Below are 25,929 nucleotides of genomic sequence, written 5' to 3'. Positions count from 1 at the left end.
ACATATTTGGTTCACTCGAATATACTTTGTGCTTCTAGATACAATGTAGGAGGCCAGAGTAGGAGTAAAATGGAGAATTAAGACTGGCAATTATAAGAGAGGGAGTGGGATGGAAAATTAAAACTAGCAACAAAAGCTCACAACTCAATGGAGATGTTCTGCTGCATTTGTTTTCCCAATATAAAGGAGACCACATTGTAAGCACTGCATGCAGTATGCTATATTGAATGCAGCACAAGCAAACTGTTGCTTCCCATGGAAAAAGTGTATAGCACTCTTGAATGGTCAAAAGAAAAAGGTAAAATCTCTTGCAGCTGCACATGAAAGTTACCATGAGAAAGTGACGGGTGGGAGGAGCAGTGATGGGGCAAAAGGAGGGTAGTTTTGGCTGAGACGAAGGAGTGAATCAGGGTGTCCTGGAGGGAAGAATCCCTTTGGAATGCTGTAAGGGAAAGGGTGGGGAAGATGTGTCAGGTGGTGGCACCACATTGGAGGTTTTGTAAATTACAGAGGATGATCTGTTGAATGTGGATGCTGGTGCAAGGGAAATATACCCTTGGATGGGAGGAGAGGGGATAAGTGCGGGAAATGTAATAGATAAGGTTGAGAGCCCTGCCAACTATGATGGAGGGAAAGCACAGATCAGGATAAAAGACATATTGGAAGAACTAGTGTAGAAGGTAGCATCCACAGAACAATTTCAATGGAGATGGAGAATCTGTGAAATGGAATAGAATGCCAACAGGAAGCAACATGGGAAGAGGTGCAGGTACCTCTGGGAATTCATGGGCTACTAGACTGGTTGATAACTTATCCACTGAAATGGAGATAAAGAAGTTGAAAAAGGGGAGTTAGAGAAGGACCACGTGAAAGTGAAAGCAGAAGTACGCAGGAAAGGTAATGAAATTTTTGAGTTCTGTATAGGAGTAGGAAGAAGCACAGAATAAGTCATGACCAGACCAGAAAAAGAGGTTGGGGGTGGGGGGGGCTTGAGTGAAACTGAAAAGAGGAATCTTGCATTTGTAACTTTAACTCATACAAGTTCTGTTTTATTTGCAGGAGGGGCAAGTGGGGTTAGAGAACTTGTTAAGTACATCAACGTTCAGCCGTGAAAGAGGGTGGTTAGGCTATGCTAGAAAGTGAAGGTTCCTCCAGGGCTTTCTGGTATGGGATGGCAGTGTAGAGGCATTGGACATGGTGAAAATGAGCTGTTTGGGGGCGGGGGGGGGGGGGGTGGAGGGGAGTCCAGGGAAGTGGAAATCGTTAAACTGTCAGAAGTTCAGAAGTGCTGTTAATTCCTCCACGAATACCACTTAATTTACTGAGCTCTTCCAGCACTTTTTGTTTCCCAATATCCGCAGGTTTTTTGCTCCAATTACTATATAATCTTTAGGTCTGCCACCTCATTGAAAATACTCACACTTCTCATCATATTAAATCTTATCATTACAATGCAAGAGGCTATTCAGCCCATCAGTTCCATCCTCTTCCCACTTCTGCTTACTTCTCTGTACCCCTGCAACCTAGTTTCATTCATGTGCACCTTTGATTATAGAACAAAGAACAGTATAGCACAGGAACAGGTCCTTCAGCCCACAATGTTGTGCTGAACTAATTAAGATAACGACACCTAATCCCTTCTACCCACACATGATCCATATCCCTCCATTCCCTCCAATATTCATGTGCCAATACAAAATCCTCTTAAAACCTCTATCGTATCTGCCTCCTCCACCACCACCACCCTTGGCAGCTCATTCCATGCACTCACCACTCTCTGTGTAAAAATACAGTCCCGCACATTTCCTTCGAACTTTCCCTCTCTCATCTTAAATGGATGCCCTCTAATATTAGGCATTTCGACCCTGGGAAAAAGATACCGGCTGTCTAGTCTATCTGGGCCCCTCGTAATTTTATAAACTTCTATCAGGTCTCCCCTCAGCCTCTGCCGCTCCAAACAACCTCAGTCCAGGCAGCACGCAGGTAAACCCCTTCTGAACCCTCTCCATAGCCTCCACATCCTTCCTATAATGGGGCAACCAGAATTGAATGCAATACTCTAAATACAGCCTGGCCAGAGTTTTATATAGCTGCTAAATAACTTCCTGACTGTTGAACTCAGTGCCTTGACTAATAAAGGCAAGTGTGCCATATGCCTTCTTTACCACCCTATCAACGTGCGGCTACTTGCAGGGAGCTATGGACTTGGACCCTAAGATCCCTCTGTACATCAATGCTGTTAAGGGTCCGGTCATTAACTGTGTATTTTCCCTTGTGCAACACCTCACACTTGCCTGGATTAAATTCCATCTGCCTTTTCTCCACCCATATCTGCAACTGATCTATATCCCATTGTATCTTTTGGCGATCTTCCACACTATCCACAATGCCACCAATCTTTGTGTCATCAGTAAACTTACTAACCTACCATCCATGTTTTCATCCAAGTCATTTGTACATATATCACAAACAGCAGAGGTCCCAGTATGGATCCCTGTGGAACACTACTTGTCATGGACCTCCAGCCAGAAGACCCATCGACCACTACCCTCTGTCTTGTATGGTCAATGCAATTCTGAATCTAGATGGCCAAATCACTGCGGATCCTATGCATTTTAATCTTCTGGATGAGCCTACTATGAGGGACCTTGTCGAATGCCTACTAAAATTCCATGTATACAACATCCACTGCTCTACCTCATCGATCACCTTGGTCATCACCTCGGAAAACTCAATCAGGTTAGTAAGACATGACCTGCCCTGCACAAAGCCATGCTGACTGTCCCTATTTTGTGAGGACGGCGTACGACAGACTGATATGCTAGGGCATGTCGATGTGAGGAAGGAGGATGTGCTGGAACTATTCAAAACATTAGAATAGATAAATCACCGGGGCCGGACGGGAAGCTAGGGAAGAGATTGCCGCACCTTTGGCGATGACCTTTGCGTCCTCACTGGCCACAGGAGTAGTGCCAGATGATTGGAGGGTGGCAAATGCTGTTCCTTTGTTCAAGAAAGGAAGTAGGGATAACCCTGCGAATTATAGACCAGTGAGTCTTACTTCAGTGGCGGGCAAATTACTGGAGAGGATTCTTAGAGACAGGATTTATGGGCATTTAGAGAAGCATAGGCTGATTAGGGACAGTCAGCATGGTTTCGTGAGGGGCAGGTCATGCCTCACGAGCCTGATTGAATTCTTTGAGGATGTGACAAAGCACATTGATGAAGGTAGAACAGTGAATGTGGTGTACATGGATTTTAGTAAGGCATTTGATAAGGTTCCTCATGAAGGGCTGATTCAGAAAGTCAGGAGGCATGGGATCCAGGGAAACTTAGCTGTGTGGATTCAGAACGGGCTCACCCATAGAAGTCAGAGGGTGGTGGTAGATGGAGCATATTCTGCCTGGAGGTCAGTGACCAGTGGTGTTCCGCAGGGATCTGTTCTGGGACCCCTGCTCTTTGTGATTTTTATAAATGACTTGGATGAGGATGTGGAAGGGTGGATTCGTAAGTTTGCTGATGATACAAAGGTTAGTGGTGTTGTGGATAGTGTAGAAGGTTGCTGTAGATTACAACAGGATATTGATAGAATGCAGAGCTGGGCTGAGAAGTGGCAGATGGAGTTCAACCTGGATAAGTGTGAAGTGATACACTTTGGGAGATCGAATTTGAAGGCAGAATACAAGGTTAATGGCAGGACTCTTAGCAGTATGGAGGAACAGGGATCTTGGGGTCCACGTCCATCGATCCCTCAAGGTTGCCACGCAGGTCGATAGGGTTGTTAAGAAGGCATATGGAGTGTTGGCCTTCATTAGTCGGGGTATTGAGTTCAAGAGCCGCGAGGTGATGTTGCAGCTCTATAGAACTCTGGTCAGACCACACTTGGAGTATTGTGTTCATTTCTGGTCGCCTCGTTATAGGAAGGATGTGGAAGCTTTAGAGAGGGTGCAGAGGAAATTTACCAGGATGTTGCCTGGATTGGAGATCATGTCTTATGGGGATACGTTGAGTGAGCTCGGGCTTTTCTCTTTGGAGAGAGGATGAGAGGTGACTTGATAGAGGTGTACAAGTGGCATAGGTCGAGTGGACATCAGAGACTTTTTCCCAGGGCAACAATGGCTAACAAGAGGGGACATATTTTAAGGTGATTGCAGGAAGGTATAAGGAGGATGTCAGAGGTAAGATTTTTTTTACACAGAGAGTGGTGGGTGCGTGGAACGCACTGCCTGCAGAGGTTGTGGGGGCAGATACATCAGGGACATTTAAGAGACTCTTAGATAGACATATGAATGATAGAAAAATAGGGGCTATGTGGGAGGGAAGGGTTAGATAGATCTTAGAGCAGGATAAAATGTCGGCACAACATTGTGGGCCGAAAGGCCTGTACTGTGCTGTAGAGTTCTATGTTCTAATTAGGCCATGGTTTTCCAAATGCTCATAAATCCTATCCTTAAGAATCCTCTCCAATAGCTTCCTTCCCATTGATGTGAAACTCACTGGCCTATAATTTCCAGGATTATCCATATTTCCCTTCTTGGACAAAGGAACAACATTAGCTACTCACCAGTCCTCCAGGACCCTGTCTGTGGCTAGAGAGGACACAAAGATCTCATCTCTTGCCTCCCTGAATAACTTGGGGTATATTGCATCAGGCCTTAGGGACTTATCTACCCTAACATCCTTCGAGACCCAACACCACCTTTCTTTATCTCAAAATCCCCTAGCATATTATCATGCTCCACACTGACCGCACTATCCTCCACGTCCTTCTCCTTGGTGAATACCATTGGAAAGTACTCATTTAGGACCTCACCCACATCCTCTGCTTCCAAGCACCTGTTCCCATCTTTTTCCTAGAGTAGTCCTACACTGTCCCTAGTTATCCTCCTGCTCTTGATGTAGGTATAGAATACCTCGGGATTCTCTTTAATCCTACTTGCCAAGGACTTTACATGGCCCCTCCCAGCTCACCTAATTCCCTTCTTGAGTTCTTCTCCGGTGTCTTTATATTCCTCAAGAGTGTTGTTCAATCTTAACTTCCGAAACCTTACGCACACTTCCTTTTCCTTCTGGACTAAATTCACAACCTCTCTCATCATCCACGGTTCCCTTACCTTGCCATCCATGTCCTTCCTTCTCACTGGAACATACTGATCCTGTACTCTGCAGTTGGTCTTTCAACACCATATACATGTCAGATGTGGACTTGCCCAAAAGCAGCTACTCCCAAATAACTCTAGGTAGCTCCTGCCTAATACTCTCTAATGTGCCCCACCCAAAGTAATACTTTCCTGCAAGTTCCATTCTTATCCTTATTCATAGCTATCATAAAACTTAAGGAGTTGATTGCTGTTTCCTAAATGTTCCCCCACTGAAAGTTCAATCACCCATCCAGGCTCCATTTCCCAATGCAAGATCCGTTCTTTTGTCATTTACCTCCACGAAGGAGCAATTGACCTGATTATCCTACCAGCACATCTTTGGGGATATGGGAAGGCGAAGCTCCCAGCGGAAGCCCGTGCGGACTCCACAGTCAGCGCCCGACATCAGGCTCGAACCCGGGTCGCTGGAGCAACGAGGCGGCAGCGCTGACAGTGTCTGACCCGGCACACTGCAGCGACCTCCGTGCCCGCGAATTTGAATTTGAAATGTCCTCAGTTGCACTCAGGTTTTTCCCCCGGGAACTCCGGGCACATGAGCCGGTCTCCAGTGGCGCCCTCTTCCCGCCCACTGGCCGACTGCCCGCCGGCGGGACAAAACCCCCAACAGCAGGTGACGGAGAAGTTCTGGCGAAGGATCTTCCGACCTGAGGCTTTAACTCCGATCCTCTTTCCATCAACGGCGCCCAATCTGCCGAGTCTTTCCAGCATCTTATGCGCGTTTTCTTAATATAAATTTTTCTTTGGATGGCGGGACTGCCTGGCACCCTGCCAGCCAAGGCGGGGCGGGGGGAAAACTGTTGGAAATGAGAAGGGGAAGTGGCGGGCGGCGCGCATGCGCGCGGGGATACCCGTCCGGTCGGAGCTCGAGCGGTGACGGCGCGCGAGGAGCCGACCCGACCGGACCGGCCGCTCGGGGCGTCGCTGCCAAACCCATTCGGGACTGAAGGTGCTGGCTGCTGGCTGCTGGCTGGTTACCCCGCAGCTTCCCCCCCCCCCCTTACTTTGAAGTTCGAGTCGGCGTCGGGGAAAAAATTGGAGCGGCCGTCGGCATGTGCGAGAACCGGTGTAAGAGGATGGCGGACAGGGACAAGCGGCCCGTCCTGCTCGATCACATCCGGACCGCTTTCGCCACCGGCTTCTTCTACGACAATTACTTGGTGGAACCGAAGGAGCTGGGCAGGTGAGCGACGTTACTGTTTTTTAAAAGGAGAAGTGCCGCGGAATGAACTTGTTGTTTTGGCTAATTTTTCCGTTTGTGGCTGTCACTGGTCTTTGTACTTTTCTTTGGGGAACTTTATTCGGGAAGAAATAAATTTGGGGTGAGTACTCGGGAGCCTTGGTTCACCTGTTCACAAGTGCTCGGCGTGGACTTCCCGGTATGGGTTGAGGACAGGCTGTCGGTCCTGATGGTTCAAATTGTTCTCTGTTGACACAGCGTCAAGGTTGCTGCCGTCCACATCAACCCGTGCCCTGGGAAGGCTTCCAGGTGGGGGCCATACAAGATGATCTGTCACTGTATTGAAGACCCAGGGTGTCATTCTCTGTATTGATTTGGCCTGTTGCTATCGTCTGTGGATATGTGTGTATGTGTTGAGGAAATTCAGTCCTTGATATTAACCATTCGGGGACTTTGGAGTGTGAGGTAACTAAGTTTCCTGACGTCGGAGCTAGGTGGTAAGGTTAGCCTGAGAGGAGTAAATGTTCGTATGCAAAGTGATCGGGATGTGTTGGCAGGTAGAGGAAGGTGCTGGAGAGATGGTTGGAGGGAGGTTGAAGTACAAGAGTATGGAAGTTAGGCTGCACTTACACAAGGCTATTGTGTGAAACACCAGAACTTGAATATTGGAAGATAACTTATGGATCCACTTTCCCTGAAGCCATCACTTTTGGGACCTTTGCAGACCACTGAACCTTGGATTTCTTAGCCCTTAATACCATAAAGTGTGTCCTATTTTGAGTTCCTCACGTTATTGAATCCCTTGGTCACCCTCTGTAATCTCTAATACTGTGAAGGGAAGTTCTTTAAAGTTTTGACCTGTTCCTTGTTTTCTGTTATTAATTGCCCTGTCTCAGTTTCTGGGGGACCACGTTCATTTTTCCTAGTTTTTTTCCTTTTTTGTGTACTGAAAGTTCTTGCAGTTATTTACAATTCTTGATTGTTTATTCTTGTTTCAATTTCTGTCATTTTTTTGTCTTTTGATTCACAAGGTACTCTCAGTTTTCACATCTACAGCTATTTCATACAATGTTGTAAGCCTTCCTTTTAATCTAATATTCTTAATTGGCTGGATCACTTAAACTGCTAGTTGGTTGTATTATAATCTGCCAGAACTTTTCACTTGTTTCAGAATAATCCTGGAATACTTCATCTATTCACTTATTACTTCTAGAATTGATTGTTTCACTGCAATTCAGTTGGTCTCCTATCTGTAGATGATATTTCAAACTCAGCTCCCCACATTCTAACTTGCTCCAAATCCCATTCATCACATTGTTTGCTGACTTGCATTAGGTTTTGATGTAGTAGTACCTCAATTTTGAACAATCTCCCTTATTTTCAGATCTCTCCTTCCCTATCTCATTTGTCCAGTTCACCATGATAGCTGCACTCTTCCACTTTTGGTCTCAGGAGTGCCCCTGTTTTTTTTTAAGAATCAATCACTCCACCACCAAAAGTTGTGGTATTCCCTCCCTAAACCACCTTGTCTCGGCCCTTCAAGTCACTCTGGTAAACGTATCTCTTCACACTAATTTCTGATTATTTGAGTTGATATCCTATTTTGCGAAGCATTCTATGAATTGATGTGGGATATTTCACTATGTTAAAGTTGGTGTCACATTTCTGGTTATCTCCAGTTTTCAATAAAATTAATTCAAAGGAGAATGATTGATTCAAAAGCTCAGCTTCAAATCAAGAACAGATTTCGTTAAGTGATTAATTCATTTGAAGCTCTCAACATTTTGTAATAGCATAAAAGTAAGGTGAATGATGTAGAGGTCTCATTAAAGTTGGGCAGAGAAATTGAAGCTTTACTGTCTGAGGAAGATTATTTTCAGATATTCTAGTTCTTTTAAATATTGACCACTTTAATTTTGGTATAATTTGTAGATTGAGTAGGTTAACCAAATGGAATAGTGCTGGAAAATGAATAGGATTATATATCAATTCATTTCTATTATTCAGCCATTCTGAATTTAGCTTGAATCATTCCGTAGCAAGTTTTATTTTAAAGCTTTAGCTCTATAGAATGAGTTCTTGATGTTAATTAGCATCAAAAAGGCTAGCATAGTTTTAAAATTCTAAACTGTAAAAGTAGAATATTTTCCACTTGTTAGCAGATGAGGAGAATGCATTAGCATCAGTTAATTTTTATGTTCAAAATGAAGCAGAACTGAATCTTCTTTTATAGTAATGTAAGACAAGAGATATCTCTTGCACTTTTAAGAAGAGCAATGAAATGGGTAAGCACCTTCATCCAGCAATATGATTGAGATAGAGGGCTTCATTTGCCAATCCTCTTTCTACCAGTTTAATACAATTTTTCCAAACACAGTCTGTCTGATGCGATGTATGTTTTAAGTTTTGCTTCTAATCTAAATGTTTCACTTTAGTTTAAAGCAAACTCTATTTATCAGAGATGGGTATTATAAATGAAGCTGAAGTGCAAAAGTAACATTGTTTTTTATTTATCAGAAGAGTTTACAACTTGATGTTTAAGACCAATTGCATGATTACCTATTTCAATTTTGACCTTTTATCTCTGCAGAGGCAAATTTGCTGTTGTGAAAAAATGTGTAGAAAAAGCGACTGGGAAAGAATATGCAGCTAAGTTTCTGAAGAAGAGGCGTCGTGGCCTGGATTGTAAATCTGATATCATTCATGAAATTGCTATACTTGAAATGGCAAAGTCAAATCCACGTGTTATAGACCTGTATGAGGTATATGAAACGAATAATGAGATCATCCTTGTATTAGAATAGTAAGTATTCTTATCTGTTGCTGAAACACAAATATAAGTCAATAAAACTATACAAACATTATGATTAGATTTGTTACAAGAATATTAACAGCATTTATGTAAAACAATCCACTTTAAATCCATTTAAGAATTTGTAATGGGGGAATTGAATACAATGTGATAAAGGGAGGTGGGAGAAACACAGGTCAGTGGTAAAGAGAAAGGCTGAGTGGCTTTTATTGGATAGCTATTTTGGTGAGTTAGCATATGGACAATAAAGCTGAATAGAATTTTTAAAAAAAACTACAGATGCTGTACATCTAAAACAAAAACGGAAAACGCTGGAATTACTCAGCAGGTCAACCTGCATCTGTGGAAAGAGAAACAGATTTAACATTTCAGATTGAAGAACCTTTGTCAGATTCTGACAAAGGGTCTTCAACCTGAAATATTAACTTCGTTTCTCTTCCCACAGATGTGGCCTAACCTGCATTTTTTTGTCATTTTAGGTAAGCTTAAATGGCCTCTTGTGCCATGTGCTACTAAAACAATTAGAAGCTCTAATTTTAAATATCTTTTGAAATTCATCTTTTTTTTCTTTACACTTATTCTTTAACTTTTAACTTTTCCATTTTTTTTCTCATGAACTCAATTTTCTCTCCATCTTGTTAGTTCCTTGTTAAGGTGTAGTATCATTACCTTTGGGAAATAATAGAATGGACCGTGAGATGCGTGGGATTAATGTGATAGTGGCAAAATGGGTACAGGATTTTATGTGAGAGAAGAAAATAGCAATGACTGATTGGTTATTTTTCAGAATGGGTACAAGTAAGCAAACATTTCCCCCAGGATTTAATGTTTGCCATATTGATGGTACTGAGATGGGTTTATGGAGGCATCTCAAAATTTCCAGATAACATGAAGCTTGAACATTTACGTAGTGGCAAACTTCAGGAGGACATTGATTGCTAAAAAGGTTAAGAGAAGTTAATGATAAAGCAAGGAAGTGTGACATGCTGGATTTTGGAAGCAATGAAGAAAGGCAACATGAACCAGTAGTTCAATTTCAAACTGTGCAGGAACAGTGAGGGTTTACATGCACAATTCTAAGTAAATGGTCAAAGGCCAGTTGTCAAGGCTATTTTAAACACAATTATAAAGTAAAAATTAAAAAAAGGTTATGCTGAACTTTTCAAAATCATATGTAATACCTGCTAGATATTTATACACTTGTGGGTGCCATATATAATGAATGATATTAAGACCTTATGGAAGCGAAGAAGTTATGTTAAAAGATTGGAGGACTTGAAGTTACTGTCCTTGCACTGCAAAAGGCTAAGAAGCTTAAAAATTTGAATGGTTTTATATTATAAATAAAACATATCCATTGAAAGGATGATCCTCAGTGACCAGAATTAAGACAATTTGCAAAAATAAAGCAATTAGAATTTCATTGTTATAATTCTCACTCCCAGTGCTGCTGGAGGAGAAATCTTTAATCTTTGTGTAGCTGACCGAGATGAAGCTCCCACAGAAAAGGAAGTGATCCGGCTCCTTCAACAGACCCTTGAAGGAGTAGCTTTCCTACACCGAAACAACATTGTACACCTAGACTTAAAGGTAGGATTTAATGGTTTTTGGTGCAGGGTCTTATTTTTGAAAATGTGCTTTGATTGAGGCATTGGCAAACCAATTTCAAAAGTGAAGGTGTCTTCAAAAAATGTTTGATGCTTCAAGGTCTTGGAAGATGTATAAGATTTTTTGTGTATTCTATTTCCGTTATCGTTTTGCTTCTCAGAAATATCTATTTTAAAATATCCACTCTCAAGAAGAGGTGACTTTTTGATATTTTACTATTATTACATTGAAATTTGCTTTTTTGTGTAGTGGTTTTTCTACAAAGGTTGTTTGTGCAGAGAAGGTTGATAGTGTAGGAGGAATACCAGTGAAACTCCAAAAATCTGGCATCTAATTGTTCAGACATCCTGAATATCTGGCATCTGGTGCACTCATTTGTCCGAATGTGAGCAGACAGTCCAGAATACAAGTGGGGTGTGTGGCATAGCTGCAGGTTCAGAGTGTGGATGGGGCTAGGGTCTGACTGTGGGTTGGGTGTGTGGCAGCCGGAGCCAGAGTTGGGATCCGGAACTCCAGGGGTCAGAAATGTGGGTAGTTTTGCAGCCAGCGCTAGGGTCTGGAATGCTTGTCTATTTCCTGCTCCTTTGAAACTTATTATACTACTGTGCAACATGTAAAGAAAATTAAAAGTGGATTTGGGTATTAGTAGGCGTAATATCCAAATAGTCTGTAACATCTGTTGGTCCGGCAACACAGAAGTCCTAAGGATGCTGGATTACCAGAGTCTTACAGTAAGTAAGTAATATAATATCTTGCCTGAGGATTTTGTATTGAGGCTTGCCACACATCAATAAGTTCTGTTTCTTTAGACAAAACTTCCCACATTTTCCTGTCCTTGCAGTATTTCAACAAACAAAGTACATGCCCCGGTAAAAAGCTCAGGTCATTCCATAGCTCTTTATAATTAAATAAATACTTTTTGATGTTTAATTACTGTGCTAATGCAATAAACAAAGTGGTAGTTAAAGTGAGTAGTATTATATTTGGGGGGAAGCTAGATAGGCAAATGAAGGAGAAGGGAATTGAGTGTCCTTCAGATAAATGAAGGATGAGAAGCTTAAATAGAGCATAGGCACCAGCATTGGTTGAACCAAGTAACTTTTCCTGTTTATTCAATGGAATTTTCAATGTTGTAGTAAACCTTTATGTTGAATTTGGATTTTAGATTAAAAATCCATGAAGATGAAGATTTTTTGTGATTTTTTTTTTAAAATAACTGAACAGAGGAAGGCAAATACCTGAAGTACTTTGTTTTATAGATTTAACTTGCTGTTCAAAAGTAGTATGTCATTTAACCATTTTCTGTAAGTGCATAGACAATGCCTAATGACTTTCATGTTCCCATTTTATATGTGTATGCATTTGTATGGAATGAAACTCCTTGTTTACATTCTTGATGTTGACTTTTGGCAGATTTAACTCGTTTTGCTTGGTTGCCTAATTTACAAAGAATTTTTTTTTTGCCCAATTAGTAATGGCATCATGGGTTAAATGTTATAACTGTTGAGGTAATTACTGTGTAATTTATGCAGTAATTGCAAATCCAAATGAGTAAACGATAAACCTGATTAGAATCATTCACTAGAGATTTGTTCACTGCGCTTCATTTTGTAATATTACTACCGGCGCAGATGAAATGTGAATAATTGTTGGGTAACTTTGACCTCTAAAATAGATTACTATGCCATATACTGCTAAAACTGTTTTAAAAAAAATATTTCTAACCTATACTGGATTTTGAAATTCTGTGCCAGGTCAACTACACAAGGCTTCTATTTTTTTGGCTGCTTCTCTGTTATGACTTTGTATAACTGATATTGTTTGCATTGCTTTACAATTTTTCAATGCAATGTAGGAAAACTGATTAATATTAGATTATCAATACATTTTCAGGCAATGTGCAGGTGTGCAAAGGATACCAGCCCTTGTGAATCTTCTTGCTAGATATCTTTTTTTCTCCACACTTGGGTTGATAATTAGTCTTTGCATTCATTTTCCAAACTCTCTTAAATGTCCAAATTCTAAGTGTTTTGTGCAACAGTGATCTTTTTCAAAAGTTGTATAGTGCTGAACACAGATCCCGTGCTAGTTTTCTGAAGAGTCTTGCTGAAATAATGGATTGTAAGGAGAGGAAATTAAAGGAGTTGTGTATAAAAACTTGTATGGAACTTCTTCCAAGTACTCTGTGGGCTAGCTGGCAGTTTGTCTTTGAAGCATGACAATTGAGGTGAATGGTAGTTTTAATTATCTTGCTACTGAATGTCCAGAGAGTAGTTTCTTTTGTCTTGTCTTGATTTACTTGGGCTTAGCCTCCTGGCTAAGGATAATCAGATGGTTTCCCAAGCCTCAAGTTATGTAGCCTCTGAACACGTAGTGAGAAGCTTTATGTATTTTTGTGGTGATGTGACCTTTTAATGCACTATTATTTAGCAACTCTATCTATTGCTATATAGGAATCAAATTTATCACTAACTTGTATGATGTGAAATTTTACTTGGGGCTTTACAAATGTATACAAAAAAATAGCAAATTGTATAGAATGAGTAAACCTCTCTGATACTTGGTCTATTGAGATGATATAATCCAGCACAGATCCATCACTTAAGATGAAGCATCAAAAATAGTAAAATATTAATTCTGATTTTTTTTTGTATAGCCTCAGAATATCTTACTAACTAGCTCATCACCATTGGGTGATATAAAGATAGTCGATTTTGGCTTGTCCAGGAGAGTTGGCAGTGTTGGCGAATTAAGAGAAATCACAGGAACACCAGAGTACATTGGTAAGATTTTTTTTAGTTATCAGATCTGTGTATATTTTTAAGATGTATTGTACCAATTCTTTACTCCTAATGTGGTGTGCAGGTGCCCACTTTGAGCTGAAGTGTTGTAGTGCTATTTGTAGTCTGCGTGTTCTTTTGAACACGGCTGCCCACTGCACTTAGGAATTTATTTCCAAGGATGCATATTTTAAAATCTTGAAATTCTTTTGTGGGATGCAAGCATTGTTGGCAGGAACATTATTTATTGGCCAAGCCTTATTGCCTTTGAGCCACCCACGTGAAATGCCTTGCCTCTGTTGGAGGAACTCCCATGTTACTTTGGATGTTCCAGGATTTTAACCCACCAATGATGAAGGATTGTTGCTATTTCCAAGACAGGATGGCATGCAGATTTGGCGGGGGGGGGGGGGGGTGGTATCCTGCCGATGGTGTAGCCACATGTGCCTGTTGCCCTTGTGACCTCTGCTGGCTTGTGAGTTGCTGTTGAAGAAGCTTTGGCTGCATGCAATTATGCCAGTAGTGGAGGGTGTAATCATTTAAACTTCCAGGATAATGCAGATAAGCATTTTTGTCCCATTTATATTAAGCTTCTTAAGCGAGGTTGAAGCTGCAATTTAATGTATTCCATGACTTGTTGATGGTGAAATACTTTCAGGGAATTGAGTTATGTCACCACAGAATCGCCAGCTTCTGTTTGATCCAAATGTTTCTGATCAGTGCTAACCCTAAGGTTAATGAAGGTGGTAGGTGATTCAGCAATAGTTCTGTTAAATTCACATGAACCTGATTAGATTCCAACACTAGTTGGAGATGGTAATTGTCTGGTGCAGATGTTATTTGGTACTTATCAAATCAAGTCTGAATGTTGCCATAGTCTTGCTGCATGTGGTATTCGTTTTTTTGAATTGCAAGCAAAAATGAGCACTGCAGTTGTCAGCAAATATTGAACTACTGACATTATTGGAGGAAGGGCATTGATTAAGCTGTTAAGAGATGGTTAGGCATAAGACAGGTGGGCCTAGTCCCTGAGGGACTCTAGGAACTGAGATAATTGTCCTCCAAAGACTATAGCCAGTAGAAACCTTTTGATAGGAAACCACTTTGATGCCACAGTTGGCCAATACTACCTTAATGCTAAATGAAGTCACTTTGATAGTATAGATTCAAGTGTAGGTTAATATACAAGGAAGCTGAAAAATGCTGCCCTTTTTGTACACTGATATTGTTTAAAACACTTCTCTGTGGATAATATTATGATAGATATAATTTATTGCTAACCAACTATTGGTCTGGTTCATCTTTCAAATATAGTGACCAAATTTGTTGCTTTGCTTTGTTTTTAATGCAACCATTTCTCGATCTTAGGCAGTGGAAGCTATAATGGAACTTAATGGGAATTTTTTAAAAAAACAAGGAAGGATTTTGATTGTAAATGGAAATCACTATTTTCTCTTGGTCAATTTGGTGAGAATATATCAAAGTACTCCAAGGTTGTAATAAATGTGTTCTGATGCAGGGTCATTGATCTGAAACTTGAATTCCGTTTCCCTCCATAGGTGCTGCCTGACATGGAGAATATTTCTAGCATTATTTATTTTTACTTTAGATTTCCAGCTTCTGCATTTCTGATTATCAAATTAATATCCTCCAGATTTGGAAATAACTCCTTCAGATGGCATTGGAACCAGACAAGAATTTTCTTAACAATTAAACTGAGATAATGAAACTTAGGGATCCATTTCAAAGATTTAGTCACTTTTCCAAGTGGTGCTGAGAGGAAGGAAGCAAATATAGTTTAAATTATCCCAGCAACAAGCTAGCATTGATATGTGTTGGATGGCTTTATTTTGCTAATCTTATTTGTTCTGAATCCTTGAGATGCAAGAATTTTGCTGTTTGCAATTACATATATGAAGCTTGTTGATTTGCTTCAGCAAGCTTGTTCACTGTAGGAGTCATGGGGGCTTCATAAACCCCTTTGCTGCTTCTCTTGCCACCAGACCACCATTTTTCTTAGTCATTGCTGTCTAAGCAAAAATTCCTTTTTGATGCAGTCCCTATTTAACATTGCTGTTCACAATAACTGCTGCAGTGTGCACTCAAAACTTTAAAAAAAGACCATAAGATATAGGAGCAGAATTAGGCCATTTGGCCCTTCGCGTCTGCTCTGCCATTCAATCACGGCTGATTTATTTTTCCTTCTCAACCCCACTGTCCTGCCTTCTCCCAATAACTTTGATGCCCTTACTAATCAAGAACCTATCAACCTTTGCTTTAAATATACACAATGATTTGGCCTCCATAGCTGTCTGGCAATGAATTCCACAGATTCACCACCCTCTGGCTAGAGAAATTCCTCCTCATCTGTGTTCTGAGGTTGTGCCCTCTAGTCCTAGACTCTCCCACTACTGGAAACATCCTCTCCATGTCCACCCTATCCAGGCCTATCAATATTCAGAGGGTTTCAATGAGATCCCACCTCATCCCTCTAAACTCCGGTGAGTACAGGCCCAGAGCCATCAAAATGCTCCTCATAATTAACCCTTTAATCCTCTTTCATTTCCTCAAAAAACGGATGTTTTGAGACATCTTGTATTAAGACTTTTTTTAAACAAGAAAAGGATTATATCAAACTTCTATTAGTGGGATGTTTACATAAAAGACAGATTCCTTTACAGGTTTTGACTTTGTATTTAAAAGGTTCAACTGATCATTTTTTATAACTTGCTCATAATATTTTTTCTTTGTCTGGCAGCCCCTGAAATCTTGAACTATGAACCAATCTCTACAGAAACAGACATGTGGTATGTTAATAGTAATGTAGGGATAAAAATGTGTGTCTTGGACTCAAAAAAAAACACAGTGAACTAAATTTCATGCATGGTAGATGTCTGCATTTATAGCTGTCCAGGCCAAAACATGGCAGATGTTTCACACCGCAGGCCTCCGTGATCTGTCCTTGAAGGTTCTAATGTTGACATTATCAGTCCTTCCATTTCTAAACTCTTGCCTCCACACAAGCATGGCACTTTAACTTGAAACTCATAATTGCCGTAATTTCAGAATACTGTTTGTTACTACCTGAGTTTTCTCAAGAATTAACTACAGTGTTGTTATTTGACTCTTCAGTATATCTTGCCCATCCTTCTTTATTGTTCACCCATAACCATGTGCATCTATTCAAATGGGAATAAGGATTGATAATGTTGAAAATAGTTTTAGTGTACTCTTTCCAGATGTTGAATGTGTGCTCTAAGTGTGCATCCCAACGGAAGATCGGTCAAGGCATTTGCTTTGCATATATTCCATTTAATAAGAAGCTTGATAGCTCATTGATTCTAATTGTGCTTGGGGAGTCTACCAAAGATCATTGTTTCCTCAAAATGTTATTAGTTCATCCCTGCATAGTCTATGATAGATGAAATTTGACCATTTTCAATCTGTTTTGCTAATGAGATCAATGATTTATCAAGCCTTCTGATTGAAGATTTATGCAATCAGAATAATAGAGAACAAGTTGTCTCAAGTGAATGCTGGAAATCCACCCATCATTAGCTGAGATGCATCTTGAGTGCCTCAAGTATCTAGTTGTTATCATGCAGCAGCTCCTAGTTAATTTATTTGGAGAACTGAGTTACTTTTTAAATTGTGAGCAATTTGCTCACTAATGTATCCCTTGTTGCCTCATCTAGCATAGTCATGTGAAATAGTACTGACCGATACACATTTTTTGCTGCTTCCTGTTTAAAACTGGAGGCAATTAGGATTTTCTTGAAGTTCTTGTAATTGTGGCATTTCAAAGAGATGTCTATACCAGAAACTACATGATACATAGAACTTAAGTTTGCATTAAGATGAGCCAGAAATGGTTGTAGATTCTGATTTATAAACATTCTTTCGTGATTTACAGGAGCATAGGAGTGTTGGTGTACATGATGCTGACGGGAGAGTCACCATTTCAGGGTGAAGATAAACAAGAAACTTTCCTTAATATCTCACAAGTTAATGTTGATTATTCAGATGAGATATTTGAAGGCATCTCTAAAACTGCAGTTGAATTTATTCAACAGCTTCTAGTCAAGAAACCTGAGTGAGTATGTAGTTAGAATAAAAGAAGTGGTCACGGATTGGGGAGATATATTTATATGACTCAACGAAAATCGCATTTTTCCGGTTCTGTTACCTCTGACAAAATTTAAAGGAATTATATTTGCTTTTAGTTCAATTACTGAATTTGGTGGATTATTTGATTTTAAAAAAAGGAAAAGTACCCAACTGCAGATTAAGTAATCTGCATATTAGTAGAGTTGAATTGTGCATTAAAAATCATTCATTTTTCTAAATTACTTTAACTAGTTAATAATTAGTGCCAGTTAATTAATCTGCCATGGAATTGCCCTTTAGCTAGTTTAAGTCATGTGGCATATGTATTATGGTTTATTTTTAATATAACCTGGGAAACTACTCAATCAGTTATGACAAAAGGTGAATCTATAATTTATGCATACTAAAGATACTGGTTAACAAATAACAGCATCCTTTTATCTTGAAGGGACCGATCGAATGCTGAAGCATGTCTTTTTCATCCTTGGCTGCGAACAGAAGAGTTGATGAATAACCCTGTACCAGAAATTACACCATGTGTTTCACAGATGGGGATGCAGTGCATTAAATCTTCAGAGGAGAAGAATCCTATTCGATCACCCACATTTGGGGCAGGCAGACATTTGAACAAAGAAAATATTTCTGAAGAATCCTCCATTGTTCCTAAACGATTCCGGTTTGATGATTCATACAAAAATTGCCATGACATTACAGAGAGTTGGTATTCTGAAACTGGTGTATAGGTGGTTACAGTTACTAGGCACTTTGGGGAAAACATTTGCATTTATGTATTGGTCTTAACACTTTATAAAAGTGATCCTGATGTATATAACATTGTAAGAGTAACTGCCTCCATGGTAAATTCCATTTGTGGCTCTTGGTGGGCACTGACTTATGGGTACTTTCAAACTTTTTTTTAAAAAGAAAACATTTATATAGGGCAGTAATTATCAATTTGCACTAATCTTAGTGGCTCAAATATAAAAAATGTTCTTTTAATAAAATGAGCTAAAATTGTGGTTATGCTTGGGATAATGAGGACCAATGAAAGCAAAGCTTTGAAAGTTAAATGTTAACTTGATTTGTTGTACTTTAAATGATTCAAACAGTACTTTGGTATCAATACTATTTAGGGTGTTTTCCTGTACTGGAGAGATGTGACAAGGGGCAGTGAGTATTAGTAACAATCTTTAAATGCAAATATAAACATTTTGCAGATGCAACTGCACTATAGAAGAGGTAATTGTTGAATACATTTAATTTAGAAATCTATTGTTTCAGTATTTTTAGCAGGTTGATGAAAAACTAAAATATGTTGGAAGTTGGTAGTTCCAGGTTTAAAGATTAAGCTCTTCAAACAGTAGAACTTGATGCAACATACAGTGATACCCTGCAGGTAGAATTGTTTTGTGCTGCATACCATGCATATTATATCCAACCTTTATCAACTCGTCATGTAAATTTGCTTAAAATGCAGTAGAAATAAATTATAAACAAAGTTATTTAACCAGTTCCATGGCTAAGGTTTTTGTACTTGTCAACTCAGGATTTTCAGTCTTCTGTAATGAAAAGGAGAAATTATATGGGCTGAAAGCAGAATAAAAAAAGCCCTGGCATCCATATCCGTCTGGATATCAGACTCTCAGCTATTTCCAAAGGAAGTATTGAAATTCAAGTGATAGGTTTTAATTGTTATCCTAATTTTTTGTTGCTTGTGGTAATTCTCAATTTCAATTTAAATTGAAGGAATAAATATTGTTGAAAATATTTGGACCATTTTTTACATTGTATTTACATTAATTTTTACTTTATCTTGGAGTTGTATGACAGTATTTTTTTTTGAAGTAATCTGTAAAATGAGATTAAAATTATTTGGGAATATTACTTTTGTATTTATAAATGGAGATTTTAATTACAGAGATTAGTGTTTTATGCTTTTAAATATCCTATCAAAACTTAATATAACCATCTAGGAAGATAGAATCCTAGCTTAAGGTGCAGAATGGGTGGGAGAAGACTCATTTTTTGCAATGGCTGCTATTATAAGCCATGAAATTTCTGTAACCTTATAGATTTATTTTCCTAGTATTAACAAAAAATGAAAATTTTGCTATGCACACTAATGTTTTGTAATTTGGTAATTAAATCTGGTGATTAAGTATAGCTATCCATGCTTGGAAATCTATTTATTTTCTTGAAGTGTTGCAAATTATAATAAAGTCAGTTTCTCAAGAATCATTTTTCAGTTTATTTATTTTCAACAATTCTCAAGCAAAATATTTCCAGTTTATATCTGTCTTTCTCTTTTGAAGCTTTGATTAAAGTTTTCTCTGCAGCAATTTCCTGAACCACATCTTGTTTTTAAAACCAAATGTGTTAAAAATAGTACTTGTGTTGGGAAAGTCGGCTGATAAATGTCGACATTTTGATTAAGCATATAAGTTGTATTTAATAATTTTAAAAGAAAATGTTGGGAATACCCAGCAGGGTGGGAAGTATCTGAAGAGAGAAACAGATAACTGTTCAATTCAATGACCTTTTGTCAGAATTACGTCACGGTTATTTGTTCTTTGTGACTAGAGAATCGGATGTCAACTGCCTGAAGGCTCGTTTGTCAACGTCTATCTTGGAAAATCTTAATCTAAAATTTGCACTTCAAAGAAAGGTCATGTCTAAAAAAACAAAGTCACAATGGTGGATGAAGGAAGACACTATGTCCTTAATTTCCAAGAAGCCTGTTAACTTTATGTTTTCATGATTGTTATGGGAAGTAAACTTATTTTAATGTCATCTTATACTAATTGAGTAAATGGAGTTGCTGTGAGTTAGCTTTCACATGCTTAATAACTAAAATTTAGAATGTTACTGTTTAGGAAGTTGGAGACTGAAATCAAGGTTGCTTTGAAATCACAAATCTGATGTATATGAATCCCAATGTGTCATGGCTATTGGACAAATAGATGACTAATGTATTTGTGGTGACATGCATTTTGAACCATTTATTGGGCCAAGTTGTAGCAGGATAATGGGATACTGCCAAATGTTCTACCCAAAATTTGCCAGGAGTCTTTTGAATTTTCTTCTCTAAAGAAATTGCGAATAAGTGAGGCACCAGGGGAGTTATTTGCTGATCAGCTGAAAGGAAATATATTTTGAACCATTACATTATACTCGGATGGAAAACTAGTCAAAAGAAGGGGAATTGTCATTTTGCCTTGATCTGCAGCATAGCTTTATTGCTTAGTGCCTGTATGATATCCTTACACTCACTTGACTAATGCCTGTTTGTATTTAACTTCAATTAACTGCATAAGACATTGTAGAGTTGTAGAGAACAGCTGATCAAATCATCGGCACTTGTCACTATTATCTTTATCCATTCATCCATCCCATTACTAGTTCCAGAAATTTAAAATTGCTAAGCAGTAATGTTATTTGCACAGTAAATAAGTCATGACATGGATTAGATTGGGTAACTGTTTTGACTGGCATGGACTAAAGGGTGAAATGGCCTCTTCTGTAAATTTCTGATTCTTGAGAAGTTAGACTGAGGCTTACAGTCTTGCCAAAAAATGTTGTAAGCTTGAGGATTGGTAAAAAGTTTTTAAAATCAGCAAATGGTGGTTCAGGTGTTGATAGAAATCAGAATTGGAGTAAACTGGTTAAAAAGCAGATTGTGAGCTTTTGTACTTTAATCTTTTTATACAGTTCTGCTGGTCATTTAGGGAGAAAAATTATAAGTTATGAGAAAATTGATCCAAAATCGGTTTAATGTTTCCACTATCCACAAAAGAATATGAAACTGGAAAGCCAAGGGTTTAATGAGAACTTAAAATAATTAATATTACTAAAGGCTGAAATTTTACTTGGACCTGCTGACCTCCAACCTTGTGTTTTATGAGTTGGCTGCAGAAGTGGTGGATGCAGAGGCTTTTATCATTCAAAACTCACTGTACAATGCTGGTGAATGGAATGAATATGGTTGAGGGGGTGCCAGTCAAGCCAGCTGCTTTATCCTGAATGTTGTCAAGCTTCTTGAGAGTTGTTATCTCTGCATTCATCTCATCAGGTAGAAAGTATCCCTTGAGCCTGTGCCTTGTCACTGGTGGAAAGGCCTTGGAGTGTCAGGTAGTGAATTGCTTGCTACAGGATACCCAGCCTCTGATTTGTGACTCTAGCTTATGGTATTTATGTGGCTAGTTCAATTGAATTTCTGGTCAATGGTAACCCCCAGGAATGGGGTGGAAATGCTTGCAATAGTAATGCAATTGAACATTAAGGGAGGATGTTTAGACTCTTTCTTGTTGGAGATGGTTATTACCTAAATTTACCTGCCACTTAGCAGCCCATGATGAATGTTCTTCTGGTCTCACTGCATCCAGGCTAGGGCTGCTTCATTTGCAGAGGAGTCATGAGTGGAATTAAGCATTATGCAATCATCAGCAAACCTCCCCATTTCTGATCTTATGACAGAGGGAAGATCATTAATGAAGCAGCTGAATATGGTTGGGCCTAGGATGCTGCCCTGAGGAACTCCTGCGGTGATGTCCTGGGGCTGGAATAATTGATCGCTGACGATCACAACCATCTTCCCTTGTGTCAGTTATGATCCCAGCCATTGGAGTGTTTTCTCTTTGGATGCTAATTGACTTCACTTTTACCAGGGTGCATTGATGCCATGTTCAGTTTAAATGAGACTACTAAAATCATGGACAGTCACTCTTACCTTGCCTCTGGAATTCAGCACTTTGGACCAAGCCTTGGTGAGATCCAGAGCTGAGATTTCCTGGTGAAACCCAAACTGGCATAGGTAAGTATGTTGTTGGTGAGTAAGTGTTGCCTGATAGGACTGTGGATGAACAGCTTTGATTTAAAGGAGACTAATTGGGCATACTTAGCTGGATTGAGAGTGTCCTGCTTTTTGTGAACAGGGCATATTTGAGCAATTTTCCACATTGTTGGGTAGATGCTAATGTGTAATTTACTGGAACAGTTTGCCAGAGGTGCAGCTAGTCCTGGAGCACACGTCTTCAATTCTGCAGCTGCGATGTTGTCTTGTGTTCACTTTATCCGGTGCTCTCAGCCATTTCTTGATATATGGAGTGAATTGAATTGGCTTCTGATAGTGATGGTGGGGATCTTGGAAGGAAGCCGAAATGGATCAACTCTTTGGCACCTCCAACTGAATGTGGTTGTGATTGGTTCAATCTTTTCTCTAACACTCACATGCAGGGCCTTGCCATCATTGAGAATGGGGATCTTCTTGGACCCACCCCCATGTTAGCTACTTAATTATCCACTACTACTCATGACTAGATGAGGTAGGACTGCAGAGCTTTAAATACCATCAGTTAGTTGTGAGATCATTCTCTTATGTCAATTGCATGCTGTTCTTGCGTGATGTGCAAATGGTGTACTGCAGCGTCACTAGGCTGGCACCACAGTTTGGTTATGCTTGGCGTCTTTCTGCACTGCTCATTGAATTGGCATGAATTCACTAAATTAATAGTAATGGTAGAATGAGGGATATGTCAGACCATGAGATACCAAATGGTGGGGATGTACATTTCTGTTACTGCTGATAGTCTACAATACCACATGGAAGCCCAGTTCTGGGCTATACAATCTCTTCTGAGTCTGTCCTATTTAGTACTTTTGTATTGCCACAAAACAGAATGGAGTGTGTCCTTGCAGTGAAGATGGATCTTTGTCTTCATAATGATTGTGTGGAGATCACTTCTACCAGTTGCTATTATGGACAAACGTATCCGTCATGGGTAGGTTGGTGACGCCAAGGTCAAGTGGGTTTATCCCTTATGCAGACCCAGTCTGACGGCTATGTTGTTCAGAATTTGACCAGCTCCATCTGAGGTGGATCTATCAAGGCACTCTTGGTAATGGACATTGAGATTCCCCACTTGGAGTTCATTCTATGTGCTTGATACCTTCAGTGCTTCTTCCAAGTGTTGTTCAATATGGAGAAGCACTGATTCATCAGCTGTGGGAGGATGGGAGGTAGTAATCTGGAGGAGGTTTCTTTGGCGCTTCATAGGATTTGGAATCAATATTGATGATTCCAATGGCTACTCCTTCCCAACTGTATACCTATGGTGTGTCTGTCCTGTCAGTAGAACGAGCATTCCCAGGAATTATGATGGAGGAATATGGTACATTATCTGTAAGGTATGATTCTGTGAGTATGACCTTAAGCTCTTACTTGACCAGTCCATGGTATAGCATTCCCAATTTAGACACCAATCCCCAGATCTTTGAGAGCTGAATTTGCAAGGTCGACTGGCTGGAAGCAACTTTGCCAAATTCAGTGCTTGGGTCAACGCCAGGTGGTCCATCCAGTTTTTTTTCCCCCCCTCCTTTGTTTCAATATGGTGGTGATGGTACAACTGAGTGACTTCAGGGGGCATTTAAGAGTCAACCAAAGAACATTAGTTTTTACAACAACCTGGTGGTTTTCATTGTCATCATTACTAAGACTAGTTCCTTTACCCTCATATTCCAGATTTTTAACTGAATTTGAATCCCATAGTTATGATGGGATTTTAACTTGGGTCTTTGGATTGTTAGTCCGGGTTTACAGATTACTAGTTGGGTAATTTAAATGCTGCTCCACCACTGTGCCCATTGAGCATCTGGCTCAGTTTGGATTTCTGCATGCAGATAATTTGTAATCTTAGTAGTGTTAAAAGGATAACTTATAGCATGTTTTGTTATGTCATCATGTAAAGCTGCCAATGAAATTCTACCTCTGTCGAGATGGAAGATAGATTGTGAGCAATTCCAGGAAGTTTGCCTAATGCATTCTTTTTGATACTGGCTAACTTGTGCTGCCAAAAATAACCAAGAAAACCTGTCTAAAAGGACTTCAGAGAACAAGTCATCTTTTACCATAATTGTCAGTCAATCGGTCAATTCAAACTGAAATGAGGAAGGAAGTTTGTCATGAGACTGAAGCGTGTGAAAAGAAATCTGATAGTCACATTGGTTAAAAATAATTCTACTTCTCAGAAGTTACACAAACACCACCAAAAGATCCAAATCAAATGCAGTGTTTGGATTTGTGATGGTCATAAATAACACGACCAACCTAACTTTAAATTTGTAAGATAACATCAACAGCTGTCAAAAGCTGCAGGGTGTTCGTAAAACCTTTGGCATGTGCAGATTTATTACAAAGTGTCTTTTAGGTAATGGAAAAGTTTGATCCGCTAAATTCTATTTTGTTTTTGCATTGTTCATAAACCAATTTGTGAAGGAATTCAAAGAATTTTATATAAAATTAGAACGTGAATAGGACGGATGTGCTTCCATTAGCAGAGTATTCAGTAACCTGAGGGCAAAGATTTAATGCAGTGGTTCTGAAACTATTGGCCATAGCACTTTTTTTGGTGTGGCAGTGTGGAGAATCTGAATCAGCAAGTCTCACAGGTCTTTTTTAATTCTTTCAGCTGCAGAATAAGAATTTCACGGGGGGGGGGGGGGTCACAATGGAATGCAGGCCAGCTTCTCACTGCCCTTCTTCACCCCTGTGCTGCTGGGAGCCCTCACCCACATTCAATCAAGTCTTGGGAGTGAAGGTAGAAGTTAACTGTGACTGACCTGCCATAGAATCAACAGTAGTGGCTACTTTTACTATTGCCAAATCTGGTACTCCCCAAAAATCTATCCTTGGAGCCCCGCTATTTCTCATTGATATGCTGTCTCTCAATAACATCATGCTATTATGCCCTGATGGGGACATTTATACTGGGACACACCCATGTTTCTCATTGTAAGTCTCAGAGTTAATTCTTAGCATGGGTTTATGCCAGTCATAGTATTCTCTGACATGTGCTGCACTAGAGGCTTCCACATGAACTCCAAAGAGATCATGACATATTAAAATTGTTGCTACTATAACAGTCCCATTCAACTGGATGGGAAACGTTAGCGGCTGAGAGAAATATATTGGAGCTTTTTCAAATTGTTTTACAGGTATGTATGTGCTTTTTAGTGTCTGTTATAAAAAATTTATTTTCAACATTTTATTTTTTGACAGACCCATGTGATTTTGTGGATGTAAATGAATTAATTTTCATAACAGTGACAGCTTTGACAGCCAAGTCCCCAGTGGGAGACTGTGTCCAGCGTCATGCCGGCAATGTGGTCTAAGTGCCAGCAACCAGAGATTTTGGGGCAGTATGAATGCTGATGGCACCCAGTTTTAACTTATCACCATTCTCCTGACCCCTTCACTGTCTCTAACTTGTCAGACTTCTTGACAAAGAG

The 25,929-nt window shown here is 39.6% G+C and overlaps 1 protein-coding gene across 1 annotated transcript; it reads left to right on the top strand.

Annotated features, from left to right (window-relative positions):
- Positions 1–5,990: 5,990 nt before the first annotated feature.
- Positions 5,991–19,883, top strand: LOC127571534 (serine/threonine-protein kinase 17B-like). Its single transcript, XM_052017994.1, has 7 exons — positions 5,991–6,342; positions 8,930–9,142; positions 10,597–10,741; positions 13,416–13,542; positions 16,298–16,346; positions 17,453–17,632; positions 18,095–19,883. Exons 1-7 carry the CDS (start codon positions 6,212–6,214, stop codon positions 18,387–18,389), a joined length of 1,140 nt encoding a protein of 379 aa, XP_051873954.1. The 5' UTR covers positions 5,991–6,211; the 3' UTR covers positions 18,390–19,883.
- Positions 19,884–25,929: the final 6,046 nt, after the last annotated feature.

This window comes from Pristis pectinata, chromosome 1 (assembly GCF_009764475.1).
Source record: "Pristis pectinata isolate sPriPec2 chromosome 1, sPriPec2.1.pri, whole genome shotgun sequence".
In the NCBI taxonomy this organism is placed as follows: domain Eukaryota; kingdom Metazoa; phylum Chordata; class Chondrichthyes; order Rhinopristiformes; family Pristidae; genus Pristis; species Pristis pectinata.
This window is presented reverse-complemented; position numbering and strand designations above follow the sequence as displayed.

Bases quoted from the DNA above. Each gene is read 5' to 3' on its own strand.
- LOC127571534 (XM_052017994.1), top strand. From the start codon at position 6,212: ATGTGCGAGAACCGGTGTAAGAGGATGGCGGACAGGGACAAGCGGCCC. The intron at 9,143-10,596 runs GTAAGTATTCTT...TCTCACTCCCAG, and splicing joins ATCATCCTTGTATTAGAATA to TGCTGCTGGAGGAGAAATCT. The intron at 17,633-18,094 runs GTGAGTATGTAG...TTTATCTTGAAG, and splicing joins CTTCTAGTCAAGAAACCTGA to GGACCGATCGAATGCTGAAG.